The 17,244-nt window shown below is 40.4% G+C and overlaps 1 protein-coding gene across 4 annotated transcripts in view; it reads left to right on the top strand.

Moving 5' to 3' along the window:
* Positions 1-17,244, top strand: part of nf1a (neurofibromin 1a) — a 67,050-nt gene that overhangs the window by 44,685 nt on the left and 5,121 nt on the right. For all 4 annotated transcript variants that reach the window (XM_079733124.1, XM_079733122.1, XM_079733123.1 and 1 more), the window contains 19 exons: positions 2,860-3,292; positions 4,260-4,600; positions 5,308-5,510; positions 6,220-6,413; positions 6,727-6,867; positions 8,186-8,465; positions 8,833-9,047; positions 9,186-9,247; positions 9,333-9,474; positions 9,634-9,735; positions 10,882-11,022; positions 11,316-11,442; positions 11,822-11,953; positions 12,064-12,199; positions 15,468-15,628; positions 15,786-15,908; positions 16,037-16,155; positions 16,259-16,359; positions 17,063-17,205. In XM_079733124.1, the coding sequence (XP_079589250.1) occupies positions 2,860-3,292; positions 4,260-4,600; positions 5,308-5,510; positions 6,220-6,413; positions 6,727-6,867; positions 8,186-8,465; positions 8,833-9,047; positions 9,186-9,247; positions 9,333-9,474; positions 9,634-9,735; positions 10,882-11,022; positions 11,316-11,442; positions 11,822-11,953; positions 12,064-12,199; positions 15,468-15,628; positions 15,786-15,908; positions 16,037-16,155; positions 16,259-16,359; positions 17,063-17,205 (3,296 nt within the window). The remainder of the gene's footprint in view (positions 1-2,859; positions 3,293-4,259; positions 4,601-5,307; positions 5,511-6,219; positions 6,414-6,726; positions 6,868-8,185; positions 8,466-8,832; positions 9,048-9,185; positions 9,248-9,332; positions 9,475-9,633; positions 9,736-10,881; positions 11,023-11,315; positions 11,443-11,821; positions 11,954-12,063; positions 12,200-15,467; positions 15,629-15,785; positions 15,909-16,036; positions 16,156-16,258; positions 16,360-17,062; positions 17,206-17,244) is intronic.

The raw sequence follows: 17,244 nt of genomic DNA, 5'->3' as shown, positions 1-17,244 counted from the left end.
ACAGTTTGTGGCTTTTCACTAGGCAATAAGTATTGCATCTTCAAATTGATGTGCTTGCTTGAAATATTGCAAAGTCTACATGCTTATTTCTAAGCATTTCAGTTCTTCACATGCTTTGGCTTGCACTAATCAATGAGCTGTTATATCTGAACAGTGATCAAAAGCCATGCAGTAGTTCCAGAAAACTTACACTCTGTGGAAAGGAACATCATTAAATTGAAATTCAAATTACATGATATCCATTGTTTGAAGCATTTTTGCCTCAATATTGTTAAGTATATTTGACGGTTGTTTTGGCTCACCTTTTTTGTTTTTTCTTTACTCTTTCTTTGGTGTTGATTGGTGTTTTTTGTGGGTATTCCGGTAAGTTGTTCGGCTCCCTGTTCAATTCATGGCAGCATCAATGGCAGCATTTTGACATGTCGTTCTGTATAAGGGGGTTACTTGAAGCATGCTTAAATCAGCTGCTTCCTCCGCAGGCTCCTCATGCGCATTGCAAAAGGAGGAAGGTACCATGGGAAGTACAGAGTAGGTGGGATTTGGTAGAGCGGGAGAGAGGCGAGGAGGGAGGGACTAAATGTAAAGGAAGAGGGGCTTTAGAGGAAACCAACATAACTGCAGTGCTGCTGATGAGGCCGGAGGGAATGCTGAGATTTGCCAGCTGGAAGAAAGTTGAGGATGGAGGGGGTAGCTGGGTTATGCTGACCACATTTATTTTGAACACTCCATCCAGTTACAGATGTATTCCTTAAACGATTTTTTTTTATTGAGGGGTGGCGGGGAATGTGGTGTATTCCAACCAAAAAAGTAATGTTATCCTGTGAACTAAGTCGTGGTGGCATAATAACAAGTTTCGAAATGGTTGACCTATGTTCCCTGTAAGCAGGTCTTAAAGGGTTTGGTACCAATGCGCCCATAGGGGGTGCTATAATTCTCCAATTCAAAAATTGTGGCCTGTTGGACCCATAATGTCTGTCGATTTTACTGTACAGTGAACTTTTTAAATAAAACCACTGCTGCAAATTACACAATATTTGGTAAACAAATGGCTGATTAAAAGTTATGTAAAGACTTTTTATTGCAAAAAAATTGCAGATGAATACCAACATTTTGCAATGTTCAAACAATCACAATTCCACTTGACAATGAGCCAGGACCTGTAAACTAAGTAGGCACATAGAACTCTTTATTTTACAATTCAATAGTTGAATAAAGATTTTATAATATAAATTCATCTAATTTCATCATAACACGTAGTCCTGGCCTACAGGAAAGAGCAGTTTATATGTTAACTGTATCTAATGTTGTGTTGGTCACACATCCAGAAACACCGCCATGTCAATTTCAGGAAGAATATATTTAAATAAGATTCCCCTCTACATGCTCTGACCCTCCGCTGGAGATGTGCTTCTTTTGTGGGGAGTAATTAGCCAACAGTTGCATGAAGCAATCTTTTAATGTAAAACAAAACCAAAAATGTTTTGTGCTGGTGAAGGGGGTACAGGGCTTAAAGAATATATTGGAAGGGGTACCTTACTAGAAAAAGTTTGGAAACCACTGCTCTAGGGAATATAAGCAAAGCCACAAATGAATTAGTTTGCATTAGTCGTCACAATTGGTTTTACATCGATTTCTGTATAAAGAGTTATATTTCTGTATAGTTTGAATGTATCTATGCTGAAAAAAGGTAGTAAACTTTAATATTGAATAAGCTTAAATTAGCTGCCAAAGTAGTGGCTTAACCATGTAAGGGAAGGGGGCTGAGAGAAACGCATACTTTTTTTAATTAAGATCAAGGTCATGATTTCATAAGCAGTTGCAATCTTATCTTGGTTTGTGTGGTTAAGCATTTTTAGTGTTGATCTACACAACCCATTTAAACCACCAAGGGTGTGTTCTCTAGATCCTTGGAATCCCGACGTGCATCACTCATGCTGGATATCTGCATTTGCTCGGCCACTTCTTCAGGGTCACATGCTGCCCTCTTTCCACCTTGCTCAAGCTCTTTCTCCCGTTGTGTGTTCACCTTGTCCTCTGTGGTATCAATCTCAATGAATGGCCTCATCTCTTCAAGCACTATGCTAGCATCACATGGCCCCTCCAGCCCTCCTGCCCCAGGTGGGCTAGAACCCCAGTAGTCTGAACTGCTCACCAAGTCCATTTTGCTGTGTGAAGGCCGAAGAGCACCTATCCGGTTCTGTAGGCAGCGTACTTGACATGCCAGTACCAGGGTAGAGACTAGCAGACAAAGGATTACCCCCACAGCTGAGCCAATAGCTACCATTGCCATCTTGTTGTCAATTAGACAATCTGCAACTGTGCCATTGGTAGTACTATTAAAGTCTAAGGAAGGATAAAAGGTACCCATTGGATCTTGGTTATCAATAGTGGATGAAAAGCCTGTTAAAGGAACTTGAACTGTAGTGGTAAATAACAGTGGCAGGTGGTTCAGCAGTAGAAATGAGTAGATCAAGGTTGTAGAACTCTCCATTGTGCTCTGGCATAAAGAAAGGAATTTGTGTATTATTATTTGCTGCCAAATGCATTGCAAGTCCCATCATTTTATAAAATGTGATATAAATACCTTCTTCAGCAGAACCTTCCTCAATTCTGTGCGCTCCTGGCAGCTCAAAATCGATTGTGGGTCCAAAGTTCATAAGATGCTGTGAACACGCTTCATGGACACTCTCAGGCTGATTCAATGTTTCTTCAGGCCTGTGTTATAACATATAACAAATCAAAAAAAATGAGGGGATATAAAAAAATATGCATACGTTTGTTTGTTTTTCAGTTGTAATTTAGTTGTTTTTGTTTAATTTAACTGACCCATGATTTTGTCTGCCCTTCTTTGCCCTTTAGGTTCAAGACCGGACAGATCAATGGAGACCTCCTCATATACCATGTCCTGCTCACCCTCAAACCCTACTATGCTAAGCCTTATGAGATTGTGGTGGATCTGACGCATGTTGGGCCCAGCAATCGCTTCAAGACAGACTTCCTCTCCAAGTGGTTTGTTGTGTTTCCAGGATTTGCCTATGAGAATGTTGCAGCTGTCTTTGTCTACAACTGTAATACCTGGGTACGGGAGTACACAAAGTACCATGAGCGACTTCTGACTGGTCTTAAAGGCAGCAAGCGGCTACAGTTCATTGACTCTCCAGCCAGGCTGGCTGAGCACATTGAGCCTGACCAGCAGAAACTTCCAGCAGCCACACTGGCACTGGAGGAAGATCTCAAAGTGTTCCATAATGCACTGAAGTTGGCCCACAAAGACACCAAAGTCTCAATCAAGGTAATTAGGGAGCTTTCATTGTTCACATTTCATTGTGATATTTCTTTATCTGTTGTATTGTACTGTTTTATTTTACTATCACTACTCAATCATGAATACAATTCTCCCATATTTACTATCCATTCATTGCCATTGCAAACAATGACTTGTTTTGCATAGTTACAAATCAGGCTTATCATTACCATTCCACCGATATGTAAAGTTAATCCTGAAATGCTATCGCACTTATTTGAAGCTACTTAGCTCTTGAAAGTGTACATCTGTTACTATATTTACATATGAAACTACTGTGGGTAGTTTCTGCTATACATTGTTAAACAGAACTAGGGCTTGACCCAATACATAATTTCAAGCTTCTCATAGTCCTTATGTTTCCTAGAGGTATTCATTTTAAAATGTATTGAAAAAAATTGTCACATTTATGGATGGATGAATTAAGTTTTCAAACAACACCTTCACCTCTCTATGGAGGTGTAGGTGTCAACAGTCATCAATCAAACCATATAGGCCTATAGTATATAGAATGTACATTTATTTCAACCTAGACTGAAAAAGTATATGCATTCTATATACTATAGGCCTAGATGGTTTGATTAATGACTGAATCAACTAATGATATACATTTTTAAAGCACTTGGCATGATTAGGGCCACAGGCTAACCACCTGTGCTGTATGCTAGGTAATTAAACTATTCACGTTTCCTAAAATGTTTCCTAAAGATTTTAAAGTGATATAGGAAACAATCTGCCCCCATGGTATTCAATTTTCTGCTGACAAATTTGGCACTTTACGTACTTGACACCATCAGTTAGTTTAAAGTGCTCCCATAATGCCGATTTCTTCATCTCAACGGAAGGTGGCAACATAATGTCCCATACCAAACTTACTAAGGATAATTTGGTTAATAAAATATATTTGAGTTCTATACAAAAATGAACACTAATAATCCATTTTGTCCGTTGTCAGGTGGGCTCCACAGCCGTGCAGGTCACGTCCGCAGAGAGAACTCGTGTCCTGGGCCAACCTGTGTACCTCAACGATGTCTACTACGCCTCAGAGATTGAGGAGATCTGCCTGGTGGATGAGAGTCAGTTCACTCTCACCATGGCCAACCAGGGCACTCCGCTGACCTTCATGCACCAGGAGTGTGATGCCATTGTGCAGTCAATCATCCACATACGCACACGGTGGGAGCTGTCGCAGCCTGATTCCATCCCCCAGCACACAAAGATCAGACCCAAAGATGTCCCAGGCACTCTGCTCAACATCGCTCTCCTGAATCTGGGCAGCTCTGACCCCAGCCTAAGGTCAGTCACATAAAGATGATGTTGGTCTACGGAAAGGGGCTGTTAACCCATATCTGTTTTTATATATTTTTTGGTCAACTTGGAATGTCTTATGGTCTATAACATAGTAAGCTATGCCATTTTATCACTGTTGCTGAAATAAGACCATAATTCAGAGAAAACAGGAGTAATATCCTATGTTTTAGCCTGTCGCCACCAACCCATTTTTTAAACGTTCTACTCTGCTCCAAAAGCAGGTAGAGTTCTTTTCATGATGTCAAAGTGCCTTTTTTAATATTGTCTTCGACGTCACGACGAAATGACAGCTGGCAGTGTGGTGTGTTTGGATGTGTGGAGCTCTGTCTGGGCAGTGGTTGATGTCCAAGAGAGGCTTGTGCGTGTAGTGTACCACTCCCGCCTAGAGCTCTCAGATCAAACTGCCTTTTTTTTTATCTCGTAGTGGTCACAAGATACAATTTTGTATACACAATTAAAAATGTTTTGAACAAAAACTGTTTCTCAAAATAACAATGTCTACATATATCTGCGTCTATGTATATACGCATGCATTAATATGCACCTATTTTTTTTAATTTTATATATTGATATAAATAACTCATTTTGTTAAAGCATTGCATAATAATGATTTTGGGGTGACTCCTTTCAAGGGTCATCTGCTGTCCTGTATTCATTAAAAACATTTTTTTGTGTTTCACTTTGTTTAACAGATCTGCAGCCTACAATTTGCTGTGTGCTTTGACCTGTACCTTCAACCTGAAGATTGAAGGCCAGCTGCTGGAGACGTCGGGCCTTTGTATTCCAGCCAATAACACCCTCTTCATCGTGTCCATCAGTAAAACCCTGGCAGCCAATGAGCCTCATCTGACATTGGAATTCCTTGAGGAGTGTATATCGGGCTTCAGCAAGTCCAGTAAGTAAAAGAGGATCATTTTTGATTTGAATATATTATCACTTTCTGAATGTAACAAAAGAGACACAATTGACGCCGCCAAAGTTATCAAAGCAGCTGTTACCGTTTGCCCGACAAATTGTAGGCAGGGAAAACATTAACATTATCACCCTAACCCTAACCCTATCATCAACATTAAGATAAAGTTAAAATATAAAACAAAATAATAATCTTCTTAAGATAACGTTAAAATATAAAACAAAATAATAATCTTCGCGTATACATAAACAGAAAAATTACAACTAAGTGGGCTTTGTTTGCCAATGAAAACCACATCTTGGGAAATTAAGGTTGTGTTTGATGGATAGATTTGTAACTCTTGTGATGCATATTATTAGGTCCATCAATACAGCGTGGTGGGTACCTAGTCAATCCCCATTGATAAAAACAAAAACAAGCATGGGTACTCAAGATAGGGTGTCCGAACCCTGGCTTTGCTTAGATGAAACTTGCCCTCAGAACGGCACTGCCTATTTTTGGCGGGAAGAATATGCCTGGACGCTACCCGGTCGGTTAGCCACAGCATGTTTGGAATGCATCTGCATTCTTTGTTTGTAACCCATGGATTTAGTTTTTTCTTGTAGTTGACCCTTTTCTGAGGTGGCTGTTAATATTGTATCAAGTATTCTAAAATATGAATGAACAATTTTTTTCCTCATTTGCCTCTCAGGTATAGAGCTCAAGCACCTGTGTCTGGAGTACATGACACCATGGCTTCTGAACCTGGTGCGCTTCTGTAAGCACACGGACGACGCCAAGCGGCAGCGAGTCACAGCCATCCTGGACAAGCTCATCACCATGACCATCAACGAGAAGCAGATGTACCCGTCCATTCAGGCAAAGATTTGGGGGAGTTTGGGACAGGTATGATTTGAACACCTTCCACGCAGAAATCTTTTGAAATGCATGTTTAAAAAAATGCCTTTTTAAATATGAATTTTTATTTAAAAGTTAAGTACACTGTAGCATCAAACAGAAGCTAGCCATTGGCAGGTCCTATAGGAGTGGGATTGTTTAACAGAAGATTATTATTAGGATTTTGAATCTGAAACACGTCATACAAAGTAACGTTAGCTGTATTAGTAAACCTCACCTTTTGCCGGAAAAGTCATATTATGAATGAATTTGAAAGTGTTCAGTATGTGAATATGCGTATTGCCCATTTCTTTGCTCTTAGATAACTGACCTGCTGGATGTGGTCTTGGACAGCTTTATCAAGACCAGTGCTACAGGGGGCTTGGGCTCTATCAAGGCTGAAGTCATGGCTGATACTGCGGTGGCCCTTGCTTCAGGGAATGTTAAACTGGTCTCAAGCAAGGTGAGAAAAGGGGCTATCATTTTTTGTCTACTGAGAGTTGTGCTTTTAAAATTATTTTCTAAAGAAAACGTCTGTTTATAAAATATGATAATGCATCGATATAATCCAGAATAAATGCTGCATAAGTTACAAGGAATGCAGTTGTATCAATAAAGTGAGCTATATTACACATTAATCACATTATCAACTACATATTGGCAATACATGTATACCAAAACATTTGAATAATACACTTACCCCTTCAAGGAAACACTGCCAGAATATTACATTTGAGATGTCAGTTTCTGACTTAATATATCCAAAGTAGCAAAGTAATGGTCCGTTATTTATTTAGTGTGCTCATCAGACCAATTCACCCTCCAACTGAGCTAAATCTCCACAATGGAACAGACATACAAAACAAAAGCCTGGCCCTTGCCTCTGTTATGGCGCACACTATAGCAATCTTGGTGAATGGGAGGCATTGTGAAGATAGTTTGCTAAATAACACATGTAGCTCAAGTGTTATTTGAGTTGCTGAATTTATTGGTTATTGGCTTTTGATTTTACATTAACTAATGACATGCTGAAGGTATTTTACAAGATGCATTGGTTCTTACTTTTACGTCTGTTTTGATCAAATGTACCAGCCACAACTGATGTCATAGCAGACAAACGGAGAAAACACAATGGGTCCTTGTTTCTTCTTGTCCTTATGTCACCCTAACCTAGAATTTATCGTCATAGAATTGCTATATTCCCTTAATGTATCATACCATCCTAAATCAATTCTGGCAATATTTCCTTGTACTACTAGTACTACCACTACAATAAATAATAATTCAATTGTTTTTGATTATTTTTTTAAATATATGCTTGTATTTGTGAATTTAGTTATAAATGTAGCAATAAAAAATATTTAATATAGATTTGTATTATTAAAAATATCATTAAAAAAAAAATCCTGCCCATGCTCTTTATACACAGTTTAAAGGCTAGTGTTATTATTGCTAATAACAGCATGAGAATACGCAATGCAATTTAATCAACATAATCCCTATAGGTTTGTTTGGTATTGAAAAATATCCCTTGAAATAAACAGTTGGGGCAAGATGCTTATATGACTTGTTTAATGTATTTTTGTGTAAGATAAAAACATTTTAAGCAGGACTAAGGCTTTCACTTGTTGCAATGAGGTTGTCGAAGATACAATAATAAAAAATATATATGCATCCAAATTTGAGATATTTAATGGTTGGTCATTAAGTGGTTGGAAAGTTGTCCTAAATCGTTGATCATCAATTGAATAACATTTACTGGCTACTCTCTCTTTCTCTAGGTCATCAGTCGAATGTGCAAGATCATCGATAAGACCTGCCTGTCCCCCACACCAACACTTGAGCAGCACCTCATGTGGGACGACATCGCCATCCTGGCGCGTTACATGTTGATGCTGTCGTTCAACAACTCTCTGGACGTGGCTGCCCATCTGCCCTACCTCTTTCATGTAGTGACGCTGCTGGTGGCCACTGGACCGCTCTCCCTCCGGGCCTCCACGCATGGGCTGGTCATCAACATCATTCACTCTCTCTGCACATGTTCCCAGCTCAACTTCAGTGGTGAGGCTACAGTCCCTGACTCTTCCCTGAGCTCAATTCCGTAATCTCAGGACTTAATTTCTTTCAAAGACTACTTCTTGTTTTCCTTTTCATTTATTATTTTATTAGGTAGCATTGATGTTTTGCCTAAAAGTCTAAACCTAGTGTGTAGCAGTTGATTGTTTGTGTTTCTTGTTAGTTTAGAGTTGATTAGTTAATGTTTAATTTACTAATAAACTCTCAAACCACATTGGGAAAACAATTGATATGAATACCAAAAGAAAATTATAATCAAAGGACTATCAAATCTCATAAATTCTCTGTAAAGACAATGGTTAAAATGTGTACTCGTTTTCCATTTTCTGATGATTTCTCTCTAATCTTTCAGAGGAGACGAAGCAGGTGCTGCGTCTCAGTCTAACTGAGTTCTCTCTGCCGAAGTTCTATCTGCTGTTCGGCATCAGCAAGGTGAAGTCGGCGGCAGTCATTGCGTTTCGCTCCAGTTACCGTGACCGCTCCTTTTCCCCAGGCTCCTATGAGAGAGAGACATTTGCCTTGTCTTCTCTCGAGACGGTCACTGAGGCCCTGCTTGAAATCATGGAGGTTTGTGTTACATTTACAAACATCACAAGTTGGGTCTTTCCCTTTCTTTATTGAGCTCCTTGCAATTTCCTCTTGATGCATTGGTTAGTGTACTTTAAGCTGCTTTCCTTAATATTCATTATTCAATCTTTTCACCAGGCCTGCATGAGGGACATCCCAGGCTGCAAATGGCTTGACCAGTGGACAGAGCTGGCACAGAAGTATGGACTGCTACAATCTTTTCTTTGTGTTTGTTGAGTTTGTTTACAAGGCCTGAGAATTAACGCGTGTGTGTGTTTTGGCCAGGTTTGCCTTTCAATACAATCCATCTCTGCAGCCAAGGGCTCTGGTTGTGTTTGGTTGCATCAGCAAAACAGTGACCCATGGTCAGATCAAACAAATAATTCGCATCCTCAGTAAGGCCAGCCCGTTGCTTAGCATAGACCGGGTGAGTCTGCTCGCATTACCTCATTATCCTGTGCCAAACAGAATACAGATGGTGTTCAATAAATTGCTGTTAATAACTTGCCTTCAACCAGAGTTCATACAGAAACAATAACTACACTTGCTTGATGTCCTTCTTTTCTTTAACAAAATGTTTATCTAGGGTCTGGAGAGCTGTCTGAAGGCGCCAGATAATTACAACAGCCAAGTTCTAATAGAAGCTACAGTCATCGCATTGACAAAGCTACAACCACTGCTCTGCAAGGTACGGCAAATGCATTACAATCAAAGCCAGACAAACAATTTGTTAATTTTATAATATATCATCAACAATGTATATGGTTAACTTCTGTTGTCAGATGCCCCCATTGGTTTACACTAAGGCCCCGTCCACACAGCCGTTTTTTTGTTGAAACCGCATAACTCTTTTGCGTTTGAGCCGACCGTCCAGACAGATCTGGGGCCCGAAAACGCACTTTTCTGAAACCAGTTCCCAGGGTGGATTCAAATAAAAACGGACCTATGCGGTTTCGTGTCAGGATTCGTGTGGACGCCTGAAACGCAAACCATGACGTCATCGCCCCACCCCTCGACTCTCTAGCCTTAGTGATTGGCTAGCCCGCGGCGCCTCAGAACAACAACAACAATGATGACGGACTACATGCTTGTGATGATTCTGCAGCAGATAATGTTGGGATAATGTTGAGTTGGTAGGGCAGTATTTAATGTTGCTCCGCTACCAAAATAAGATAAAAAGGATTACGGACAGACACATACACCAAATCTGTTTATAAGAGAAGAAGCTGAAAGAGCTGTTCTTGTTACTTGTTCTTCTCAGACTGTATGTTTGTAAAACAGCGCGCAGGCTTTATGCGCATGCTCGCCTCTTCCTCTTTTTTTGCTGGAGTTCTGTGGCAGGAGCAGCTCCCCTTAAGGGCCTGCAATGTGTACTACAGCGTTTCTACAGCTCGATGCAGTTTCGCAATGAATCCGTCTTTGCGAAGATAAACCTGAACCGCATCAAAGGAAAACGTATCGCTTTCGCCCGTGTGGACGGGGCCTAAGAGCAAATGTTTAAAGAAAGTTTAAAGTGGCTGCTTCTCAACATGCACGGTGCTAATGGGGATCTTTTACTTTTTTTTTATTTTGAAACAAAATAATGAAGAAATTAAAATAGAACTATGACAATGATGGGAGCAGAAACGCACACAAGATACTCTACAGGCCCTCTACAGCCTTCAATTCACAGCCATTCAATTGCATGTCAGAAATGTAGGCCTACACGGTTGGTAGAAATGAATATGATATGTTGGCTTTAGAATTCAATGGAGACATGAAGTCCATGTGAGTATGGTGGGGGGTAACGATAAATGTTTACCATTGTTTGTCCTCCTTTGTTTTCCTGTACTAGGAGTCTCCCATGCACAAGGCTCTGTTCTGGGTCGCTGTGGCTGTGCTGCAGCTGGATGAGGTCAACCTTTATTCCGCTGGAACAGCCCTGCTCGAGCAGAACCTTCACACCCTGGACACATTGCGTGTCTTCAATGACAAGGTAGCGAGCAGAAATACACACACCACCAGGTGTAACTCTAATAAGCCATTACAAGCCATTTCCAGACTCATTTCCAGACTGACCTGACTGAAGGAGCTTACCCCCGGACGTATCAGTCTGTGCAGATCGCTGAACAGGCTGGCTGGTTGATCAATGGCAATCTCACATTGCACTGGGGGGCCGTTCAAAAACTAATGCTATAACTTAATGTGAATTGCATAGCTGTGTTTGTTACAAATAAATTCTGGGAAGCCTTTTAATTTTTCCTTTTCCCTTTTTTTCTGACTAACCAGAGTCCAGAGGAAGTGTTCATGGAAATTAGGCATCCTTTAGAGTGGCACTGTAAGCAGATGGATCACTTTGTGGGACTGACTTTCAGCTCCAACTTCAATTTTGCACTGGTGGGCCATCTACTCAAAGGTAAAGTGTGTGTGTGTGTGTGTGTGTGTGTGTGTGTGTGTGTGTGTGTGTGTGTGTGTGTGTGTGTGTGTGTGTGTGTGTGTGTGTGTGTGTGTGTGTGTGTGTTTTGTTATAATTAATTTTATAATATTTAATGACCACTTTAATCTTATCCCCTGTGGTAAATTGATTGTGGGATTATCACTTGAATTATTAACACTTCCAACGATGACTGTCATCTACCCTATTTAAACTAATATTTCTCCCAGTTTGCATATTTTGCTTAAAATCAACTTACCCACAATCGACTGAATGCAAAAAGATTGCAGTCTGCATGTCTTCGTTTTTAGTACAGCCGTAAGAGAACACAACAAAATAAATTGTATGTTCTATCTTTTAGGTTATAGGCATCCATCCCCCACCACAGTTGCAAGAACAGTCCGCATACTTCACACACTTCTGGCGCTTATCAGCAAGCATTTGAAATGTGACAAGTTTGAAGTGAACACCCAAAGTGTTGCCTATTTGGCTGGTATGTATACACTTTTGTCCATTCATACCAATGCGATAATATCTATGATGTAATGATAATTTCAAAGTAACTGTTTTTTCAAACACATCGTTTTTTGTTTTTTTTATTAGCTCTGCTGACAGTCTCTGAGGAAGTCCGAAGCCGCTGCAGCCTTAAGCACAGGAAGTCATTGCTGCTCTCGGGCCTCTCCATGGACACTGTCCCAATGGAAACCTATTCAAGCCACTTGGCTGAACCCAGCTGCAGGTAGGCCAACAAACTGCAAACTTTTCAAAGGGTTGAAATATTAATACTAAAGTACATATCAGGGTTTCGATTAGGGCTGCAACAACGAATCGATAAAAATCGATTACTAAAAGCGTTGGCAACGAATTTGGTCATCGATTCGTTGAGTCGCGTGATTAATACGTCACTCGTAGGCGCGGCACTGTTTACAGCCAGCCGCCGACAGGTTGGTTCATGCACGCCCACAGCGAACTTTAGTGTGAGCGACCACAGCTTGTATTTTGGTTATATCTTAACACTTGGCTGTAGGCCTATATAAAAGTGTTGTACCTTCACTGTCTTTGGGTTAAAAAAACTTCTTCAACTCAGTACCCGTCTAGTCCAACCAAAAACTCTGTCAGCTGCTGCTGCAGACGGTGTGCAGACGGGCTTGGAGTCGACACCGCGTGCATCAAGTCATTAAAAGCAGCAGTAGTAATCACACAACCAGACGGTGTAGAAGGTCCCGTCAGTTAAAAATAGTAATCCAGTTTTTAAATTCATGTTAAAATCGGCAGGATATAGAGCTAGTTAGCTTAAAGGTCCCATGACATGCTATTTCATGGATGCTTTAATATAGGTATTAGTGGGCCGCTGCCACCGCCTCGGCAGCGGTCAGCGCTTAGGCACAACCGCCTCCTGCAGCGCCGAGGCGGTGGTCCCTCGGCAGCGGGAAGCGGGGCTCAAGCGGGAGACATTCGAGGCCAACAATCCCTTTCTCCTCCATGTCGTGGTTCATGTACTTCAGGGAGTCAAAGCCAAAGTTCCTTTCCCCATATTCATTCTCTAGCATGGCTGAGATAACCCCCACTACGAGTCTCGTTGTGGAAATACCAGAGACGAGAGTCCGACGTGTTATGCGCCATAACACCAACAGCCTGTACAACACTTTGTGTGTACGCGTGTGTACGACACACGCGTTACAGTCCTGGAGTTCTATATCTAAATAATATCATATAATGCATAGATATCTATATCATATAATACATATTATCACGGCCAAGCTGTGTGCGCCTCCAGACGATATTATGAATCACAAACAACTTCTTCAAAGTCTCTGGTTCTTCCACTTCCACATCAATCGGAAGTAGACTGAACCGCGCACTGCTGGCTGCCCGCTGCCGGGCGGTGCTGCTTCGTGGCGGTGGTGCCTCGCGGCAACCGGCGGCAGGCAGCATGTCGCAGTTCATACTTCAGGGAGTCAAAGCCAAAGTTCCTATCCCCCAATTCCTTCTCAACCATGTCTGAGATAACCCCAACTACAGTCTCGTTGAGACGTCAAAGAACCGACGTGTTATGCGCCATAACATCAACAGCAAACACTGTGTGTAATCACACACACACACACACACACACACACACACACACACACACACACACACACACACACACACACACACACACACACACACACACACACACACACACACACACACGTGGCGCTTGCTCGGTCGTGTCTCATTGGCGGGCCAAATTCTCTGGGCGGGCCAGGGAGAGAAAGGGGAGGAGTTTAGATCCTTATGACGACATATGGGACCACATTCCAAATCAGCGCGCTTGAGCCTCTTGTTTTTTCAAAGGCGAGCAGAATACCTAGTCCTCGTTTTACACCGAACGCAAGTTTTAGCCACTGGGGGATCATAGGCAGGCTAGGGGAACTCATATTTATGTTAGAAAACCTCATAAAGTGAGATTTTCATGCCATGGGACCTTTAAAAAATAGTAGCAAACAGTATCAAATGTGATGTGTTCAGGTCGGCTCAGTAATATGATCGATGTGTTCGATTGCAACACAAAAAAAAGGAATTTGAGATTTTGGCGAAAACTTGTTTTCCCAGCAATATAAAATAGATAGTAAAGATGGAATTATGACCTGTTTAACGTCCTATCTTGAGCTATGATCATCTTTTCAGCAATTAAAGCATCAATACATGTTCTATTTCAACAAAATAATAGAAAAGTATCAATAGTGGTATCAATAAAGACTTGGATCGTTAAGGGGTCTCGAAAATGGTACCAATATCAATAAAAATTGACGATCTCCTTTCATCTGAGAGAAATTAAGATGATTTAATTTATTTTTAACCGTTAGTATTTACCGGTTAAAGATCTTATCGGTTAACCATGGACATCCCTTATATACTGTATATATATATAAATGTATTTCATACATTGTATGTTTTTTTTGTGTTATCCCAGTTATGTTTTTTTATTTTTTTATCATTTAATATTACTTTTAAGTTCGGGGACGTTGGAGCAATAACCTGGTGGTTTTGCACTTCAGTCTGCACTGTGAATTTGAAGTAATGTTCAGTTTTTGAATAAAGATGCGGCAATTACAAATGTTTCTTTTTTTTTATCCAATTTATCGATTAATCGAAAACATAATCGACAGATTAATCGATTATTAAAATAATCGTTAGTTGCAGCCCTAGTTTCGATTAGCCAGCAATTACCGGCCATTTGCGGGCTAGAATTACAATTGGCCAGTAAATATTTATCTTGGCCGGGAAATATTTATTTTATTTATAAATTAAAGTAACCTAACATTGCAATACGAAAATACGTAACAATTAAAATCATATTTCACGTTTTTTATGAGCATACATTGAAGAATTGTCAGTAGTATGCGTTAGAATGCATAGACCTACCCTTCTGTGACAAACTCAACAATCACACAAAGCTCTTGTCTGCAGTAGACTACAGTAATGGCAAAACAGAAAGAGAAACTCTTAGAGAAACCCACTACTAAGTTAATATGGTAAGGAATATGTGAAGAGGAACATGGGAAATGTTGAGGCAAAAGAAAAATGACAAACTAATCTTTCAGTCTGGAGTGACTGGAGATATTGACGGAGCTTAACTTATTTTTTTAGTCCTTATAAACTAAACTCTGTTGTACATTGAGTGATTTTTTCCCACATCAATGAAATGATTACAAATCTTGAAGCTAATTTTAAGTTCTAAGAAGGAGGCGGGCTGTTGTTCCCATGGTTACTTCTCACACCTACTTTGTGTTATATTTTTATGCAAGTACGTGTGGTGTGTTATGAATGTTTTTGTGTAAGAAATGGGTCTTCTCAAGTGTCCCGAGAAGCTTAACTCTCGAATGAGCTAAACGTGCCAGAGCTAAAACGTGCAATAGTGCATCTGGTTAAATTGTTAGTCAATTTCGTTAACACAGAAAGTGTACTTTTTTGCTGAAGGTTAGAAGGCATTTTTACAAGCTCACTTTGTGCATCCTCTCCAGAACCTTGCGGGAGAATCAGCCGTGGACTTCACCAAAGGTATCTGAGCGCTACCTTACCGCACACCCCTATCCCTGCGTCGGCCAGATCAGCCCCCGCACACGGAAGTCCATGAGCCTGGATATGGGCCAACCTTCACAGGCCAACACCAAGAAACTCCTTGGTAGGACTCCCCTTTCGCATGGGTTAACTAATGTTGTTTCTTGTGCAATAAGAATTTTATATATTGGAACTAAATAATATAAGGAATGATGAAGATCGTATTGGTGCAAGTGCTAGCTTGGTTTTTAAGGCTCTCATTTATCTTATTTCATATGTAGGTACGAGAAAGAGCTTTGATCATCTAATATCGGATTCTAAAGCGCCAAAGAGGCCTGAAATGGAGTCCGGCATGACTACCCCACCAAAGATGAGGCGCGTGGCGGAAAACGACTATGAGATAGGTAGGGAGAGATTAGAATAAGAAAAAAGAATATGGTTCCTACTTTCAATTTTGGGCTGCATTTGTCAATTAATTCATTTTGTGATGAACACATTTCCCATCTCCATTTTCTTCACCCAACTCATGCAGAGACCCAAAGAATGGGCAACTCTCACCTCCGCAAGGTGTCTGTGTCAGAGTCTAACGTCCTTTTGGATGAGGAGGTGTTGACTGATCCCAAAATTCAGGCTCTGCTTCTCACTGTGTTGGTGAGTATGCAAACATCATCACCAAGTTTAGCATGATTTTAATTTCATTTGATTAGTGTGACTTGATTCTGTAATGTGATGTAACAATATACTGCTTTTCCAGGCCACCCAAGTCAAATACAGTACTGATGACTTTGACCAACGTATATTATACGAATACCTAGCTGAGGCAAGCGTTGTCTTCCCAAAGGTCTTTCCTGTGGTGTAAGTAGCTGTACTAAAAGTATATCATTCAATAACGAAATGTATCCATAAGATGAAAGGGCTGTATGGGGTGAGCTGCTTTCAGCTGTCAAATTGTTAGCATGTTAAAGTCCTTTAAGACGCTCTTATAGGCGTAAATTCACTTCAGTGATGGACTGGTATTCCAGGTCATAAAGAAAAGATAAAGTTGGCTTTAGAAATGTATGTAGTAACTTATGTTTCCTTGAATCAAAATTTCATTTTTAAATGTGAGACTAAATACAAGCAGGATGTAAAGCGTCAAGAACAACCATTTTCAATTATATGACCTAGCTTTTTAAATTTAAATTGTCTCATTTTTTTTATCATTGGTCTAGACTTAAATATACATTTCGATAATTTCTCTAACTGTTTTAATAGCTAGTACTCTATAGACATTTTTTGGTGTCAGTCTTTGAACAACTGAAGGCCGTGCACATAAGGGGAAAGCGATTACTGAATGTTTAGAGAAGTCCTTCCTAATGTAACCTTGGCTGCCCTTTCTCAATAAAGAACCATAATCTGATGCATCCTAATTCAGGAGCAGTGAAGCTCCCTAGCTTTGGGGACTATGGGATAAGCTGCCTTAAAATGCTTTGTTCGGCACCTTTCTTATGATTTGAATTCAAGCATGGATATGAACAATAACTTATATTTATATAATTTCCTTGAATATCTTTCTCAGCCACAATCTTCTGGACTCGAAGATCAACACGTTGCTGTCCATGTGCCAGGACACCAACCTTTTGAACCCAGTGCACGGCATCGTCCAGAATGTAGTCTACCACGAAGAGTCCCCGCCACAGTACCAGCCCTCTTATCTACAAAGTACTACACACGTTATTTTCTCAACATAATCGTAGAACC

Source organism: Pollachius pollachius, assembly GCF_949987615.1.
Source record: "Pollachius pollachius genome assembly, chromosome: 3".
Lineage (NCBI taxonomy): Eukaryota > Metazoa > Chordata > Actinopteri > Gadiformes > Gadidae > Pollachius > Pollachius pollachius.
Note: the sequence above shows the minus strand (reverse complement) of the source record. Positions and strands in the feature narration are given on the sequence as shown.